The sequence below is a fragment of the Nycticebus coucang genome, chromosome 4 (assembly GCF_027406575.1).
Source record: "Nycticebus coucang isolate mNycCou1 chromosome 4, mNycCou1.pri, whole genome shotgun sequence".
Lineage (NCBI taxonomy): Eukaryota > Metazoa > Chordata > Mammalia > Primates > Lorisidae > Nycticebus > Nycticebus coucang.
In genome coordinates this window covers 19,079,757-19,095,207 of record NC_069783.1, presented here as the reverse complement: position 1 = coordinate 19,095,207, position 15,451 = coordinate 19,079,757, and the positions used below count along the sequence as shown (strand labels likewise).

At 41.2% G+C, this 15,451-nt stretch overlaps 1 protein-coding gene across 2 annotated transcripts in view; it reads left to right on the top strand.

Moving 5' to 3' along the window:
* LDAH (lipid droplet associated hydrolase) overlaps window positions 1–14,648 on the top strand; it is a 141,429-nt gene extending 126,781 nt beyond the window's left edge. The window contains exons 7-8 of one of the 2 annotated variants that reach the window (XR_008379646.1): window positions 11,512–13,527; window positions 13,849–14,648. Coding sequence is in view for 1 of the 2 variants with exons in the window: in XM_053589131.1 (XP_053445106.1) it covers window positions 11,512–11,703 (192 nt within the window). In the remaining variant the exon portion in view is untranslated. Of the gene's footprint in view, window positions 1–11,511; window positions 13,806–13,848 lie in introns of those variants that run through there. The other variant, XM_053589131.1, reaches the window with a different exon arrangement.
* The last annotated feature ends 803 nt before the right edge of the window (window positions 14,649–15,451 follow it).

Sequence of the window (15,451 nt, the reverse complement as noted above, 5' to 3'; positions counted from 1 at the left end):
CCGTTTCCAACTCCAGGGAATAGTTTTGTTTTTAAGATGTCATTAAATGTACCTGTAGGATATGGGGCAACAAGGTATTGTTTCGTTTAAAGCTTCCTTGCAGTTGATTACCTGTTCTACCAGCTGAATTTGAACTCTCCACTAGCATAACACAATTCTAATTCCTAAGTGAAACTAGGTACAGAGCGACAGGAAGTTTATTGCAACTTTTTGTTTCTGTAATGAAAAAGAGGAAATATGCTGTAATTTAATATTGGTAAAAGTTGAAACAGCATAGTATGTCTCAGTTTGCTTGAGAAAATAAGGAAATCTAAAGGTGCACATAGTTCTAGGAAGACAGGTGGGAATTGCCTCTTGCCTTCCAAACACCCAATTTCCTAAGATTGGAAGTATCCCAATTTTAGTTATTCTGATCAAAGATACTCTTTGCCATTTCCACCCAGTGGCATTCAGAACTTCAGACCTATCTAAGGCTATCCCATGTGAAAAGTTTTTGAGCTGCACATTTTCTTGCAAAAATCATTCCACTAAAAAAAAAACAAATCATTCCATATATCTCAGTTACTCAACTTAAAACAGTTATGAAAAATGTATCTTTGTGTTATCCAGCTAGGATGCCACAGAAAAGTTAGTCTGAAAATACTTGGGGTTTTTGGCAGGGCCGGGTTTGAACCCGCCACCTCCAGTATATGGGGCCGGTGCCCTACTCCTTTGAGCCACAGGCGCTGCCCTGAAAATACCTTTTTTATTGTGTCATAAAGATGGCTTTCTGCTTCTTTCTCTTACCCTCGAAAACTGTCATACTGTAATCAGTAGACTTTGGTTCCCAATTCAAAGTTTCTACTGCAAGATTTCCATTGCCCACATGAAGAGGGCTTTTTATATTCTTGGGGAAAATAGGCTTTTTTTTTTCTTTTAAGAGACAGGATCTCACTCTGTTGTGAAGACTGTAGTACAATGGCCTGATCATAACCACCACACCCAGCTAGATCTTTATTTCACATAGACTTAGAGACAGCGCCTCAGAATGTTGCCCAGGCTTTCAAACTCCTAGCCTCAAGAAATCCTCCCACCTTAGCCTCCCAAAGTGCTGGGGTTACAGGTATGAGCCACTGCACCTGCCCAGGCTCTATGTTTTTTTTTAACTTGAAAAATCTACTGGACCGATTGTCTTCCTTCCAAGATTGAGAGATTTCATACATAGTATGAGACAGTTGTGGGGTTTTGTGGTGCTTCAGTTCAGGATTAAGTTATTTCTTATTCTGGGAGCAAATACATCAGACTCACTATTGTTCCAAAAGAATATGCCATGGTTTATGACATCACAGATTATGTTATTTCCTCACCTGACTAAATCCTACTTGTCCTTTAAAACTTGGGTTGAGTGCCATCTCTAAGAGGCCTTCCTCAGCCCCTGGTTTTGGTCATATGTTCCTCTGCTGGCCTCCTTGGCTCCCTGTGTAAAGGTGTAACGCTGCAACTACCACACAGTATTTAAACGGTCTGACTTCTCCTTACCCCTCCTGGAGGTAAGGAACTGTGTTGTTCTCATCTTGACATCCTTTTGGACCTAGCACAAGTCACGATCCCTGGTAAATGCTCAATGAATATACGCTAGATAGATAAACAGAGAGGCAAAGAGATGGACTTATACAATATAGATCCTGCCATTTTTTGTGCCATGGATCTTTTTAGCTCTCATACAGCATTTAGACCCCTAGTCAGAATATTAAGCATATAAAGTAAATATGTAAGATTATAAAAGAAACCAATTATATTGAAATAGAGTTATCAAAATATTTTAAAAACAAATTTGTGTTATAGTAATATGTGCATCTTTATACATTGAATAATGAGATATAATCTCAGTCAGAATTGCTATTATAATTTTGCAGCGATGAGTATAAATATTTTTTCATTATCTGCAGAAAATTTTCTGTGATTTGAAAATACCCATAATTTTAATAGATGACAAATATAGGCATTACCAAATCTATGATTCGTTGCCTGCATTTATAATTGAAGGAAATTCTTATACTTAGAAGTTAACATAAATAAAGATGTGATTGTTTTTCCCCAAGTTTACATAACTTGAGGTCCTCCTTACCCATGGACCTGCCTGGACCTGTAGACCAGGAGGGACTAAAGCAGCCCTGCATTAGAGAAACTAGAAAAAGTTGGGCAGCGTGCCACTGTGGCACAGACACTGGCCAAGAATAAGAAACCATGATATGCTGCACTAAAGAGATGATTTTAGGTTGTTGGGGAGCCACTGAAGTGTTTAAGCAAAGGAAGCGTAATCAGGGTGATGATCAAAACATTTGACAACTGTGTGCCATAGCCACTGACCGATCAGAACATATGCCAGCTTGAACAGAGGTTCCCATTCCCATCAGTTGGCCCTAAGAATGTGGTGAAACTCACAAGAGGAATTAGCTTGGGGAAAATGTGTGGTGGAATATTGGAAAAGGATGAAATTTGAGTTGGGGAGACTGTTTACAAGGCTTTTATAAGAACTAAGGCAGTGGATTGGAGATGGGAAGATTTAAGTGGCAGAATCAAAGGCACTTGGTACTAACAGGGCATGAGGGAATGGAGACGGAGGAATCGAAGATTATTTCACAGTATCTGGATTTGGTGAAAAAGTAGAGAATATGGGAGGAGGAGCAGCAGCAAGTTAGGGGAGGTGGTTGAGCAAGTCATTCATTTTGGCACTTGTGTTTGAGACACCTGTAGGACATCAGAGAGGACACGTGTCTGACAGCTTCTGGGCATGTGAGTCTGAAGCCTTCTCTGGGCTGAATTTGAATGGAAAGTGAGAAGGCTGGAGTTAAAGCTATGAGGATGGACAATGGCAGCCTAAGGAAGTATGTAACGTGAGAGAGAAGACATCTAGCAGTTGAGCCTTGGGGAACACAGCGTAAGGGTTGGGAGGACAAGGAGCCAGGGAATAAGATGGGAACAGAGGGGAGAGGGTGGGAATGAAAACCACGATGGAATAAACCGAGGGAAGACAATCAACAGTACATTATCCCCATCCCAATCCCAATTTGCCTAGAGGCCTCGAGGGTCTGCTCTGCTTTATGAGGCACCTGGTGTGTTGGAGGCAAATAAGAGGTCAACGTTCCCTTGTTCTGTCATCGTTCCGAGCCATGAGGGGATGTATGTCTCATTCATTGAAAAGTGAATTAGTGTTTGGTTTAAAAACTTGAAGTTTTCATTTCAAACTCACTTAGGAGGGAAATTCTAAACTGCCATGACCATCTTTGGCCAAGACTTATGGAAACAGCTGGTGTGTGCTACTGCCAGACTGAATCGGAGCATCACTATCAGTGAATAGGAGTCTAAAATTGTTCCAGAGAGAACACATGGGTTGCCGCTTTCAGATAAAGGCAGGGAGCAGTGGAAGAGCTTCCTGCAAAGTGGGCTGCCCTTAGCCTCACAAGGCCAAGACAGGCTGCAGTGTGGCTTGGGAAAGGGGCAAAGTGCGCTTGGGGACAGGAACCCCTCTGCCGGTACCCTCTATTGTTCCGTCTTAGCCTTAGCCCAGAGGTGCATGTTGCCTTGGAACAAACCTCGTACAGTTGTTTGCAGATTTGGGCATGCAAATCCTTCTGACATGCACACGTCCTGCTTGGTGGAGCATAGGAAGTGCTCCCTGGTCCAGCTCACCAGGACTGCCTTTCCGCCAAGCCTCCGTCTGAAACGGATTGTGTTAGTTCTGCCTATTTAATTTGAAGCCTGTCCAGAATATCATAATCACCCTGGAAACAGATAGGTTTGTTTTTATCTCAATCATTTTGATCTTGAGAGCTTCATTTGGGGCAATGCGTTAACATACCCTGGGTTCTCCAGTGGAGCGTGATGCTGGAGAGGAGGTGAGTGAGGTGGAGGGCAGAGTTCCCAGAGTCTCAGCCTAGCCTTAAACCCCAGTTCCACCCTTCGCTTAGTTATGTGCTCTTGCTTATGTTACCAGATTGTACTGTTCCTCCTCTGTTTACCAATAAAATGGTTTAATATTAGCATCTGTTCTCATACAGTTGTTCCAAATACATAATGCTGTAATTCATACTTTGTAATTCAGACCTTATAAGAGTGTCTGGCATGTTCTGAGCATTCAATAGATGTTCATTGTTGCTATTATAAAGTTAGTTGTAGCTTGGATGTACTTTTGAGTAGTTTTAAAAGACTGTTAGCCTAACTCTCCCTCCCTACACATCTCCCTTCCCAGATATTTTGTTAATGAAAGGTGTTAGTGATATTAAGTATGTGGCCAGGAGATCCTGGCATGCCCCAATCCCGTTTTACACCACAGCCACCACTTCCCATAAGAGCCATGATGAGGGAAAACACAGCAGTACTTAATTTTTACCAGGGCTTAGGCCCAGGACCCAGTGCAGAAAATTCTGATGAGCTGGGCTTGGCCTTTCTCTCACTGGGTGAAGCAAGACGATCCCAGCACATCTGCACCTTCCTGAGGCACACAACCAGAGAGAACCAGAAATGCCAGAGGCTGAGTCGGCTCTCGGCGCCTCATACTCACTTCCTCACGAGAGGAAGACATAAATCAGTGTAATTCATGTATTTTGGGTATGCCAAGGACTGTAATTTTATCCTCTGAGATACATGTGTTCAACGGTGACAGGTTGGGAAGAGATTTTACGGTTCATTTTTTTTGTATAATTTCATATTTCTTCTTTTATTTTTGTTTGCAATATAACGTACATATTTATGGAATAGATATTGATATTTCAATACATGTATATAGTGTGTAATGATCAAGTCACAGTAATAAAGCATATCCATCACCTTAAAAAAAAAAAAAAAAGAGAGGAAGGCCCCAGGTCTCAGTTAGGAGGAAAAGCAGGTTTTATTAAAAAAGTGGATTTAGAGAATCTACTCTGTGAGCTGACTGCTGGTGCCAGCTTGAGGACAGGAGATGTGCTTCACTGTTATGACCCGTCTTCCATCCCGTCTGTCTTTCTCCATGGTCATTACTGGGGAATACAACACTCATATAATACAACACTCATACATATATTACATAACAAGTAATGTACAAAATAAAACACATTTACTTTCGGTGTAAGAAAATGTTTGATACTTATATATGTTCTCAGCCCAACTTATTCCCAAAGCAACTTTTCAGAAGAACAGATATTTTCTCAAAGGTTAATTTAAGGTTATGTGGCTTCTTTTTCCTCTAACCTATAAATAGCTGTCACCACAGGGAAGAATCTAGACAGATGCCCCCAGTCCTCCATTGTGTCTGAGAGCTCCCTTTGTCCTCGTCTGTGTCACAGCTGCCCTTTTAGAGCCCCTACTATGTGCAAAGTACTTGATGTGCTTTGTTTTCTAATCCTCACCACAGGGCAGTGCCTGTGGCTCAAAGGAGTAAGGCACTGGCCCCATATACCAGACATGGTGGGTTCAAACCCGGCCCTCGCCAAAAACTGCAAAAAAAAAAAAGTTTAATCCTCACCACAAGTCCACCAGGTAGCTATTTCTGTCTCCACTTAACAGGTGAGTAAACAGGCACAGGGAGACAAAGTAAAACTGATCCAAGTTCATAATGCTAATAAATAGTAGAACCAAGTTCCAGACCTGATGAGTGTGGCTCAGGGCCCAGGTCTTCACACTGCCCTGGCTGTGCACCATGCTCCCCGGGCTACAGGGGAGCTTGAGTGGCTCACAAGTTACTCTACCATAATATAAATAAAATTACTTTGCCCTCCTATAATATATAAAGACATTATGAGAAGCCCTTTCACTCTGAGCATGATACCCCCAGAAATGCCACTTTACCCCTCTGCCCTATACACTATATCATGAAACAGCCCAAGGACTTAAGAATTGAGATCTAGTTTGTACCCAACTTGACTGCATGGTGAATTAGGATCTCTGGAGCTTCTAAAATTCAGGGTACCCGTGAGGTTAACAAAGGAAAAGTGTATATATAATTCTTAAACTACACAGAACTTTCATTTTATGAGACCCTCTACTCCTATGGCCCTACTGGCCTATTGAATAGCAAGAAGTCAGTCACCCAGAGAATTTTGTGTGTGGCTTTTTTCATTATTAATATTTTGAGATGTTGATATGCTATTGAAAGTGATTTTTGTTATTAGCTAAATCACAAAAGATGGTTTCTAATATTTCTTTGTTCTACAATAAATCCTCCATTAGTAATGCCTAAAAGCAACAACTCAAAATTCATACTAAAATAAAGCTTGATTGACTTTCTTGGGGCAGGGTTGAGGTTTTCCTGCTTTGGTCTTCCCGAGTGCTTTGCCCGTACCTCTGTCCACCTGGGGTGCTGGAAGGCCAGTTTTTATAGGCCTCCTGTTCTCTGCCGTAGAACTCCTTTGAATCTGTCAGCTTTAAGAATTTACTGTCAAAAAGTACCTATTTACAGACCAAAACACACACACGCGTGTGCATGAAAAAAACACATGGGAAAAGACAAATATGGACTCTGTGTAAGGACAAGCAGCAGCAACTTGTAGGGACATTTTAGGAGGGACACATCTCCTTAGAGCCTCGGTTCTCAACCTGTGGGTCGTGACCCACAGGAACTGTATTAAAGGGCCCTGGCATTAGGAAGGTTGAGAACCACTGCCTTAGAGGCTCACTGAAGAGTTAAAGGAAAACACATCTCTGAGTACAGAGATGATATAGTAAGCATAATTCCACTTTCCTGCACAAAACACAGGTGAAAAGGAAAATGTGCGATCCTGGGAATCAAAATCTAAAACTGAGGAAGTTAAATTATGTGCTTAATGGGAAAAAATGGATTACATAAGCTGACCACAATTTAGAAATAAAAATTTTCATCTTAATGTTTACTTTTTATCAACTCTCATTAGTATAAATACAAGTGCAAAAAAGAAATAAACTACAGGAAAGTGTCTATTTTCTTCTAAACCTTCAAATGTATATATTCTTCCAATAGCCTGAGAATTCACAGTTCCAGTATTTTCACAGACGTCATCACCCCCTGACACACAGCACCTCAGAAGAACAACCCAGACTTTGAGAAAGCTTTAAATCAACGGTTCTCAGCCTGTGAGTTACAACTCACAGGAACTGTATTAAAGGGCCGCAGCATTAGGAAGGTTGAGAACCACTGCCTTAAATAAAGGTAGTTGGGTTTGCACCTATCACATTCTGTTCATTTTCCTATCCAGTTTAAGATCTCCCAGCCTTCAGGTTTTATGTTTCTATAACATGTGTCTGTTCATTATGAACTATAGTAGGAAAGGGTACTGGTTAGAAATGTTGTCTCTGGATTTATAACCTGGCTTTTCAACTCACTAATTGCTCAAATTTAAGCAAGTTAATCTTGTTAATCCTCAGTGTTTTATTTTGTTTTGTTTCTCTGTCTGTTAAATGGGGATTAAAATCCTTTGCTTGGAGTGTTGTCATAAGGCACAATGAGATGATATATGGAAAGCGCTTTCCACAGAGCCTGGCACATTACTCTCAGTTTCCATCCGTTCATTCTCATCTGCTGGGATTCCGTTTTGCTTGCCAGTATGATGATAATATGTCCTCTTAACCACTACGTGTTGGGGTCCAGTTGTTTCTCTTTCTTTTTCCTTCACCTGTCCTGCCGCCACACACCCCACACTTTTTCATTTTCCTGTTTAGGGTTACAGGTGCAGAGTCTGCTGGTCAGATGTATTGCCTTTGGTTTATAACAGAGAGAGAACAGGAAGTATCTCAAGCCAGCATATGCAAAGGCGTTAGATAATCACATGTTTTATTCTTAAGCCAGGATTTTCATAGAGAGCCCTTCAGTGAATATAGCCTGAATAAGAACTTTTAAAATAAGACAAAATTTTAAAAACCTGGCTTTAACATCAATTAGCTATTTAACCAAATGAAACCCACTCTAAATGGTGATTGGTCATGGAGAATCAAGAAATAAGATCATAATGAACGTATAGGAAATCTGGAATTCTTACTGCTGCACTGTCTTGAACTCTGACAACACCGTTTGTTGAGATTCCTAGTACATGCCTTGGACGGTGTGTGCCCCATAATTACTCAGATGTGATTTGTCTTGTGATACCCAGAAATGGGTGTAGGGTTGTAGGGCTCCGTGTTGATCGCTCCTGCTCACATAACTGCTGTCACCTTTGTGTATGGGGATGGCCTTTGCCCACTGCCAACGGCTCATCAAGCTGGGCTTCTCTTGAAAACACTGCAAGTTGTAATTGCCTTACTGAAAAGGAAATGGCAAGTTCTTAATAGAAATCGTCTTTGAAATGTCAGCAGAAAGCAGCAGCAGGTACATGTAACAATGTTCTTCTTGTCAGGCAGACTTTATTAGAGGACGTCTTTCCTACCTTGCTTTCCTTCTAGCTGACCCGCTGTATTGTGGTCTTCACAAGACTTCACGTGATAGTTGTGCTGCTATGAGGGTCTCAGAGTGGCTTTCTCAGTGTCCAGGTGTCTCCAGGCAAGAGCAGGCACTGGAGCAGAAGAACAGACTTGATGGGCACAGACCCAGGTCTGACTTTCCAGACTCCTTCACAGCATTTCACGCCGTGAGGAAGTATTGAACGATTATGTACAGTGACTCTTCCATGCCCCGTGTACTAAATATAATTTAAAAATTCCTGTGGTAAGCCTGAGGAGTGGTTTAGAGAGAACTTGAAGTTATTAGCCCTATTGCTAGATATTTAATGCTCACAAATAGAGTTTGTACTCTCAACAGCATTTCAAGGGAAAGCGATAGCAGGGTGGTTGTATTTTTCTACAGCTGGCCAGCATATTCACCCACTGGTGGTAAGGTTGTGAGATTTTAGAGCTATAAAAAGGGCTGCGACCAGGAAGAAGAAGCAGGCAACTCCGGGGCTCTCCCATTCTCCAGAAAGAGGTTCTTACTTTCCTAAGAGCCATGACAAAATGAGTTTTAGTTTTAGGAGCTTTGGAGTCCCCAGAAATCACTACAGCAAACAAAAGTAGGAAAATGGGAAGAATAAATTAAGTGATAAATCTATAAGTTGAGATCCTCTACAGCATTCAAAACTGGAACCCCAGGTAACAACCAGAAAGATCTCTGAAGTGATTCAGAGTAAGTGTGCCACTCAAGATTTAGTTAATAATTTACTCTCTGGAATATTACATTAAATGTTTCCCTCCTTAAGGGTTTTTTGTTTTTTAAAGAAAACTAATCCATCTCTTTGGATATTAGTTAAGTCATGTTATTATGACTTTAGGGCAGTGTTTTTATAAAGAGCAATCTTACCTGTCCCATATTCAGATCATGGATTTAATGAGTAGCATAATCCAGCGAGCAAGTCATTCCATACCTCCTAACCCTACCACTCGATCCCTTCCAGTCTCTTCCCAACGTGGCCAGAGTAATTTTCATAACCTAGGGACATAATCCTGTCACTGCATCATGTGAAGTTTTCTGTTAGCTCCTGTGGACTTCAGCATAAAGTTCAACCTCCTTCACAGACGATGACTGACCATGAGCTGGCCGCTCTCTGCCTCTCTAGTCTTATCTCCCACCATTATTCCAGCCATCTTTCATGCCAATTCTCCAAGCAGGCCATGCCCTAGCATGCTTTGGACTTTGCTGGGTCTTTCCACAGCATGCTCCCCCACCTTGAAAACTCAATTCGGGCATCCACTGTCTGGCAGATCTTTCCTGCCCACGGCTTCCCTCCAGCTGCCCTTCATCTGAGTTCTCGAATTGCCTATACGTGGGCTTTCCTATCTCCCCTCCCTCAGGACTGTGTCTTTTGATCTCTGTTCTCCAGGTTCCTAATACAGAGTAGGTGCTCAATAAGTATTTGTTGAACATATTAATGAATAAGCGATTAAGTGTTTGAGTGAGGGAACAAATTTGGTGTTTTATGGAAGGTGCAAGCAATTGTAACTGTCCAGTTAAGGGCTAATGCTGGGCACAACTCTTTCAGTGATAACTGAGGTCATGGGGTCCTTAAAATTTAGTTCTTATTTTATGCAGAAGTTACCACTATGCATCCTTGTGAACATCAGATGTCACTTTGTTTTCCTTTTCTTTAGAAACACAGGAGAACTAGAACATAGTGGTATCTCAGTGAGGCATAGCACCTAAAGCTGGAATATATATATATATACACATACATACACACACACACACACACACACACATAAGGTAGAGGCAGATATCCAGTCTCCATTCGGTCTGCTTACTGTCACCTACTTACAACACGTCCCCACCAAATCAACATACGAAATGGAGCCATTTCATAGAAATGTCATAAACTGTCTTAGGATACTGATCACATCTTACCAACCTCCAACTGCCCCTCATCTGGGCTGACTCTCTCCGATCCACCTTTGTATCCATTCAACAAATATGTCCCATGTGTTTACCATGTGTCTATTTGGAGGAAATACTAAGCTTATTAAATGGTCACTAGTCATCCAATGACCCTCTCTCCACTCTCGTCCTCCTCCTCACTTGCCTTCTCTCCAGTGTCCATCCCACCCTCAGTATACACAGTTTTGCTAGTGAGTCCTTTGAGTGAATCATGGGTGAGCTAACATGAGAGACTTTCTGCATGGTTTTTGTTCCATCAGTTCCTCTTAATACAGACCTATGAACTGTGAAAGCTCACTGTCTTGAGAGAGTCATGCTCTGGAGAAAGCCTTGGGACTAGCACACAGGGCAAGCACCCTCAAAAATGTTTTTGTCCTGACTTTGAGATATCATCTAACTCCAGTTAGATGTTGGTGTGGATGTGGAGAAAAGGGAACACTTCTACACTGCTGGTGGGAATGCAAATTAATACATTCCTTTTGGAAAGATGTTTGGAGAACACTTAGAGATCTAAAAATAGACCTGCCATTCAAGCCTATAATTCCTCTACTAGGCATATACCCAGAAGACCAAAAATCACATCATAACAAAGATATTTGTACCAGAATGTTTATTGCAGCCCAATTCATAATTGCTAAGTCATGGAAAAAGCCCAAGTGCCCATCGATCCACGAATGGATTCATAAATTGTGGTATATGTACACTATGGAATATTATGCAGCCTTAAAGAAAGATGGAGACTTTACCTCTTTCATGTTTACATGGATGGAGCATGTTTAACATATTCTTCTTAGTAAAGTATCTCAAGAATGGAAGAAAAAGTATCCAATGTACTCAGCCCTACTATGAAACTAATTTATGGCTTTCACATGAAAGCTATAACCCAGTTATAACCTAAGAATAGGGGGAAGGGGGAGAGGAAGGGGAGGCAGGGGGAATGTGCGAAGAGGGAGGGTGATTGGTGGGATTACACCTGCAGTGCATCTTACAAGGGTATATGTGAAACTTAGTAAATGTAGAATGTAAATGTCTTAACACAATAACTAAGAAAATGCCAGGAAGGCTATGTTAACCAGTGTGATGAAAATGTGTCAAACGGTCTATAAAACCAGTGTATGGTGCCACATGATCGCATTAATGTACGCAGCTATGATTTAATAAAAAAATGTTTTTATCTTGTCTTTCAGCTTACATTTTACTATGGAACTGTAGATAGATGGTGTCCAAAAGAGTTCTATGAAGACATCAAGAAGGATTTTCCAGAAGGAGATATTCGACTCTGTGAGAAACAAATACCTCATGCCTTTATCCTCCATTCTTACCAGGAAATGGCAGAAATGGTCACTGACTGGCTCAAGGATGATCTGTCTAAAATATAAATCCTGATGCAGGAAAACAAGTACCTCCCACCAGTACATGGAGGCAGTAGGTGTACTATACTTGACATAAATTATTGTGATGTTTGATATGAGTAAAGGAAAAATTGAGAACCTCTTAGCTTAAAAACTGTAAGCTCCCAGCTCCCCATGTTACAAGCTGAAGTAAACACACTTGATGATTTATTCCATAAGTTTAAACATTTTTTAAGACTCAGGGAACACAGTGATCTAAACAAGGTCTCGTGTTTGCACAGAATACCCAGTGGCACCATATGCTTTATTTTGGTAGGCAGGATCCTTGTAGATAAAAGAAAATCTAAACTTAATTGATTTTAACTGAGTTACATTATTGAATAGGCTCTCCTAGGGTAAATTATGAAATATATGTAGAAAATGTGAAAGAGATCAATGAATGTGAAGGATATGGTTAGATATGTGAAGTGTACGAGGTCATGATGAGGATACACTCATGTTTCAGAAGCAGGAAGTGATGGGCATTGGATATTGGCCATGGACCTGGGTCTCCCTTAGGGCAGAAAATGAAGATCAGCCCAAACTAACTTTGCACAGGTCTTGGCTAAGATCATCAGTGGCATTGCTGGTCTGCTTGCATTAGACAGAGAACAAAGTTCACCAGACATTACTCTGGTCAACTAGTCAGATAAAGAGTTGTTGAAGGATCCCAATTATGCCTCCTACTACAGCACAGCCAACAAGCTGGGTGCTAAGCCTTAGCCTGCTCGGTGTGAGCTCGCTGCAGGCTGCTCTTCTCCAGAGCCAGGATGGGGAGGCACTGGGCTGTCCTGAATCAGGCTTGTTTGCACCAACATATTCTTTCTATGATTCCTCTTTTTTTTTTTAACTTCAATTATGATGAGGGTACAAATGATTAAGTTACAATGTTTGTGTTTGTTAGGTAAGATCTCTGTGGTAATTGTGCCCCTCACCCAGGAGGTGTGCCACATACCCTTTGGTTGTGCGCATTGCATGAGAGCACACCAGCTTTTATGATTCTGGCGATAAAACTCTGTTGAAGACTTGGCTTACTCCAGCAGTGAGCCAAGTACTGTGCTAGCCATTGAGGATAGAGCTCTTTTAGCTACTTGATGATTCTTTCCTTCTTTTCTGATGAAAATTTTCTAATAAATAATTTTTGAAATGGCATTTTAAATTACTGAGAGCATTACCATAAATCACTTCTCCGTTTTTGCAGTAACTTTATTTTTAAAGAAATTTTTAAAGTTTTTATTTTTAAAGTTAATTTTAGAAAGATAATATTGTGCTAGTTAAGTTAGGTGAATTTACCTTCTCTGGACACATTGAGGCCTAGAGTGGAAAATATTGCTGCCTTCCCTAGATGGACTCAATCCTTAGACCTTAGGAACCAGTAAAGCCTACAGACTACAGCGACAGTTGATGATCGATCGGAAACATTCCGTTTTCTCCTAGAGGAAATCCCTTATGGCATTATCATTCCTTAATGACAATGAGATGTTGTTCCTGAAACCTAAAGCCCCTGATGAAAGACTCAGCTCTGATGTGCTGCCAGCCCAGCATGAGCGTTGAATGAGTTATTGTCCTTTGGCATGGCTTCTGCATTGGAGCAAATGACTTCTCAGAGGGAGCAGCTAAGCTCCAGACAAGGAGTGCTATTAGCCTGAGATACACAGGACATGGGTACGGGGTGCACACCAGCCATATTGACATCCATGTGGGGAGATCGTCTAGAAGTCTGATGCTAGAGGCTGGGACTCGTGGCCCCGAGTGCCTTGCAGACAGGAGATGCTCAGTAGCACCAAATCAAAGCACATCAGCAAGTACTGAGTAAATCATACCTACTGGAATAAAGAGTAACATTCATAGCTCTGCTTTTAGCTATTATTTTACAGTATTACTCTGTATTTCAAAATTCTGCATGTATGAAATTGTATCTTACTTTTAAAGCTTAAAAAAGATAATTGGCTCTTAATTCACTTTTGAAAATGAATTTTCAAAATAAATGTTTTACTAGCACGTATGACCTTATCTGGCCTGATCTCTGTAGTGAGGGGGAAAAGGGTACAATTTGAGCAGTTCTCTTGAGTTAAACTCAAGTCAAAGTCTCTCTGTTGAAGTGAAAAGCTACTTTCTCATTGCCTCTTTTAGAGAGAGAAGAATCAGATTTCAGAAGACTGGAGTTCATTTTATTTCAATAGGAATTAGAAGACTAAAATCAATAAACAGTGGATGAATTCATTTTCCTGAAGCAGTTCTTTCTGCCTGTGTGTCTCAGTCAACCACATGGATGGTCTTTGTCAAAGATTTAACTTCTTACCAAGTTAAGCAGAGCTGAGAGGAAAGCGTAGCGGGAACCTTGACCCATGCCCAGGTTTGTTCCTGTTCTGCTCCAGGCCATGGGGAAGAATCTCCAGAGGCCTCCACCTTCCCTGGCTTGCATGGACTGATAGCAACGACCTCCAGGGCCCTCCCTCCATCTGCTTCTCCACTCAACCTTGGAGAACCAGTCACCTCCAGAGCTTTGATTGTTCTCCACCCTACACTATGCTAAGGCAAAAGCCATTCTAGATTAAAGGAAGCTAAAGAGACATGACAACTTAACCCAAAACCTGATTCTGGATTGGAGGTTTTTCTTATAAAAGATATTGTCGGGATAATTTGCACAGTTTGAATGTGCTCTGCAGATGGTTTGGGAGTAAGACGCTAATGCTAATTTTCTGTTTTCTCTGGTTGAATTGTGAAGAAATGGGAGAATGTCCCCATTTGTACTGCAGACACACTGCACTATCTGGGAGCGATGGGATATCCTGTCAGTTTATTCTCCATTGGTTCAGAGGAAAATGTTCTTCCTACTTGCAAATTTTTTTGGAAGTTTTAGATGTTTTGAATTTATAAAATTAATTATTTTTTAAAAATCAGTCCCTCTCCTGCTTCAGTTTTTCATTGCTTCTTTTCCAAAAGGTAAATTCCTTATTCTAGGCAGTAAAATGGAAACAGGGATTCAAATCCCAGATCTGTCACTTACTAAGTTTGTCATGCTAATTTTCACCTCTTCGGGCTGCCAGCTCCTCATCTGGCAACTGGGATGGTATGAGCACTTACCTCAGTTTTTAGAATTGGGGGTGGGGGGGTTGTTTGTTTTTAATGGGGATAAAATGAAGTCATGCATATAGCATTTAGCATCTTGCTAGGCATATGGCCGATGCTCTATAAAATGGTACCTACAGGAAAAGCATAGCAGAAGCTGTGGTGCAGTGCAGGACCCCGTGATCTCTGTCTCTGTACTGTTTCACCAGCCTGTAACTTGATTCTCGCAGCCTTAGCATTTCTGGCTCATGTGCAATGACAATGCACACTCACCTGGTTCAACATTCTCACCTTAGGCCATGCAGGCTTCCCCATGTATAACCCAGGATGCTCTAACAGTTGATCTAGGAAGTGGAAGACATTATTCTTAGTAAAGCATCACAAGAATGGAGAAGCATGAATCCTATGTACTCAATTTTGATATGAGGACAATTAATGACAATTAAGGTTATGGGGGGGGAAGCAGAAAGAGGGATGGAGGGAGGGGGTGGGGCCTTGAGTGTGAGTGTCACACTTTATGGGGGCAAGACATGATTGCAAGAGGGACTTTACCTAACAATTGCAATCAGTGTAACCTGGCTTATTGTACCCTCAATGAATCCCCAAAATAAGAAAAAGAAAAAAGAAAAGATGCAGGAGCAAAACATTTCTTAGAGAGCATTAG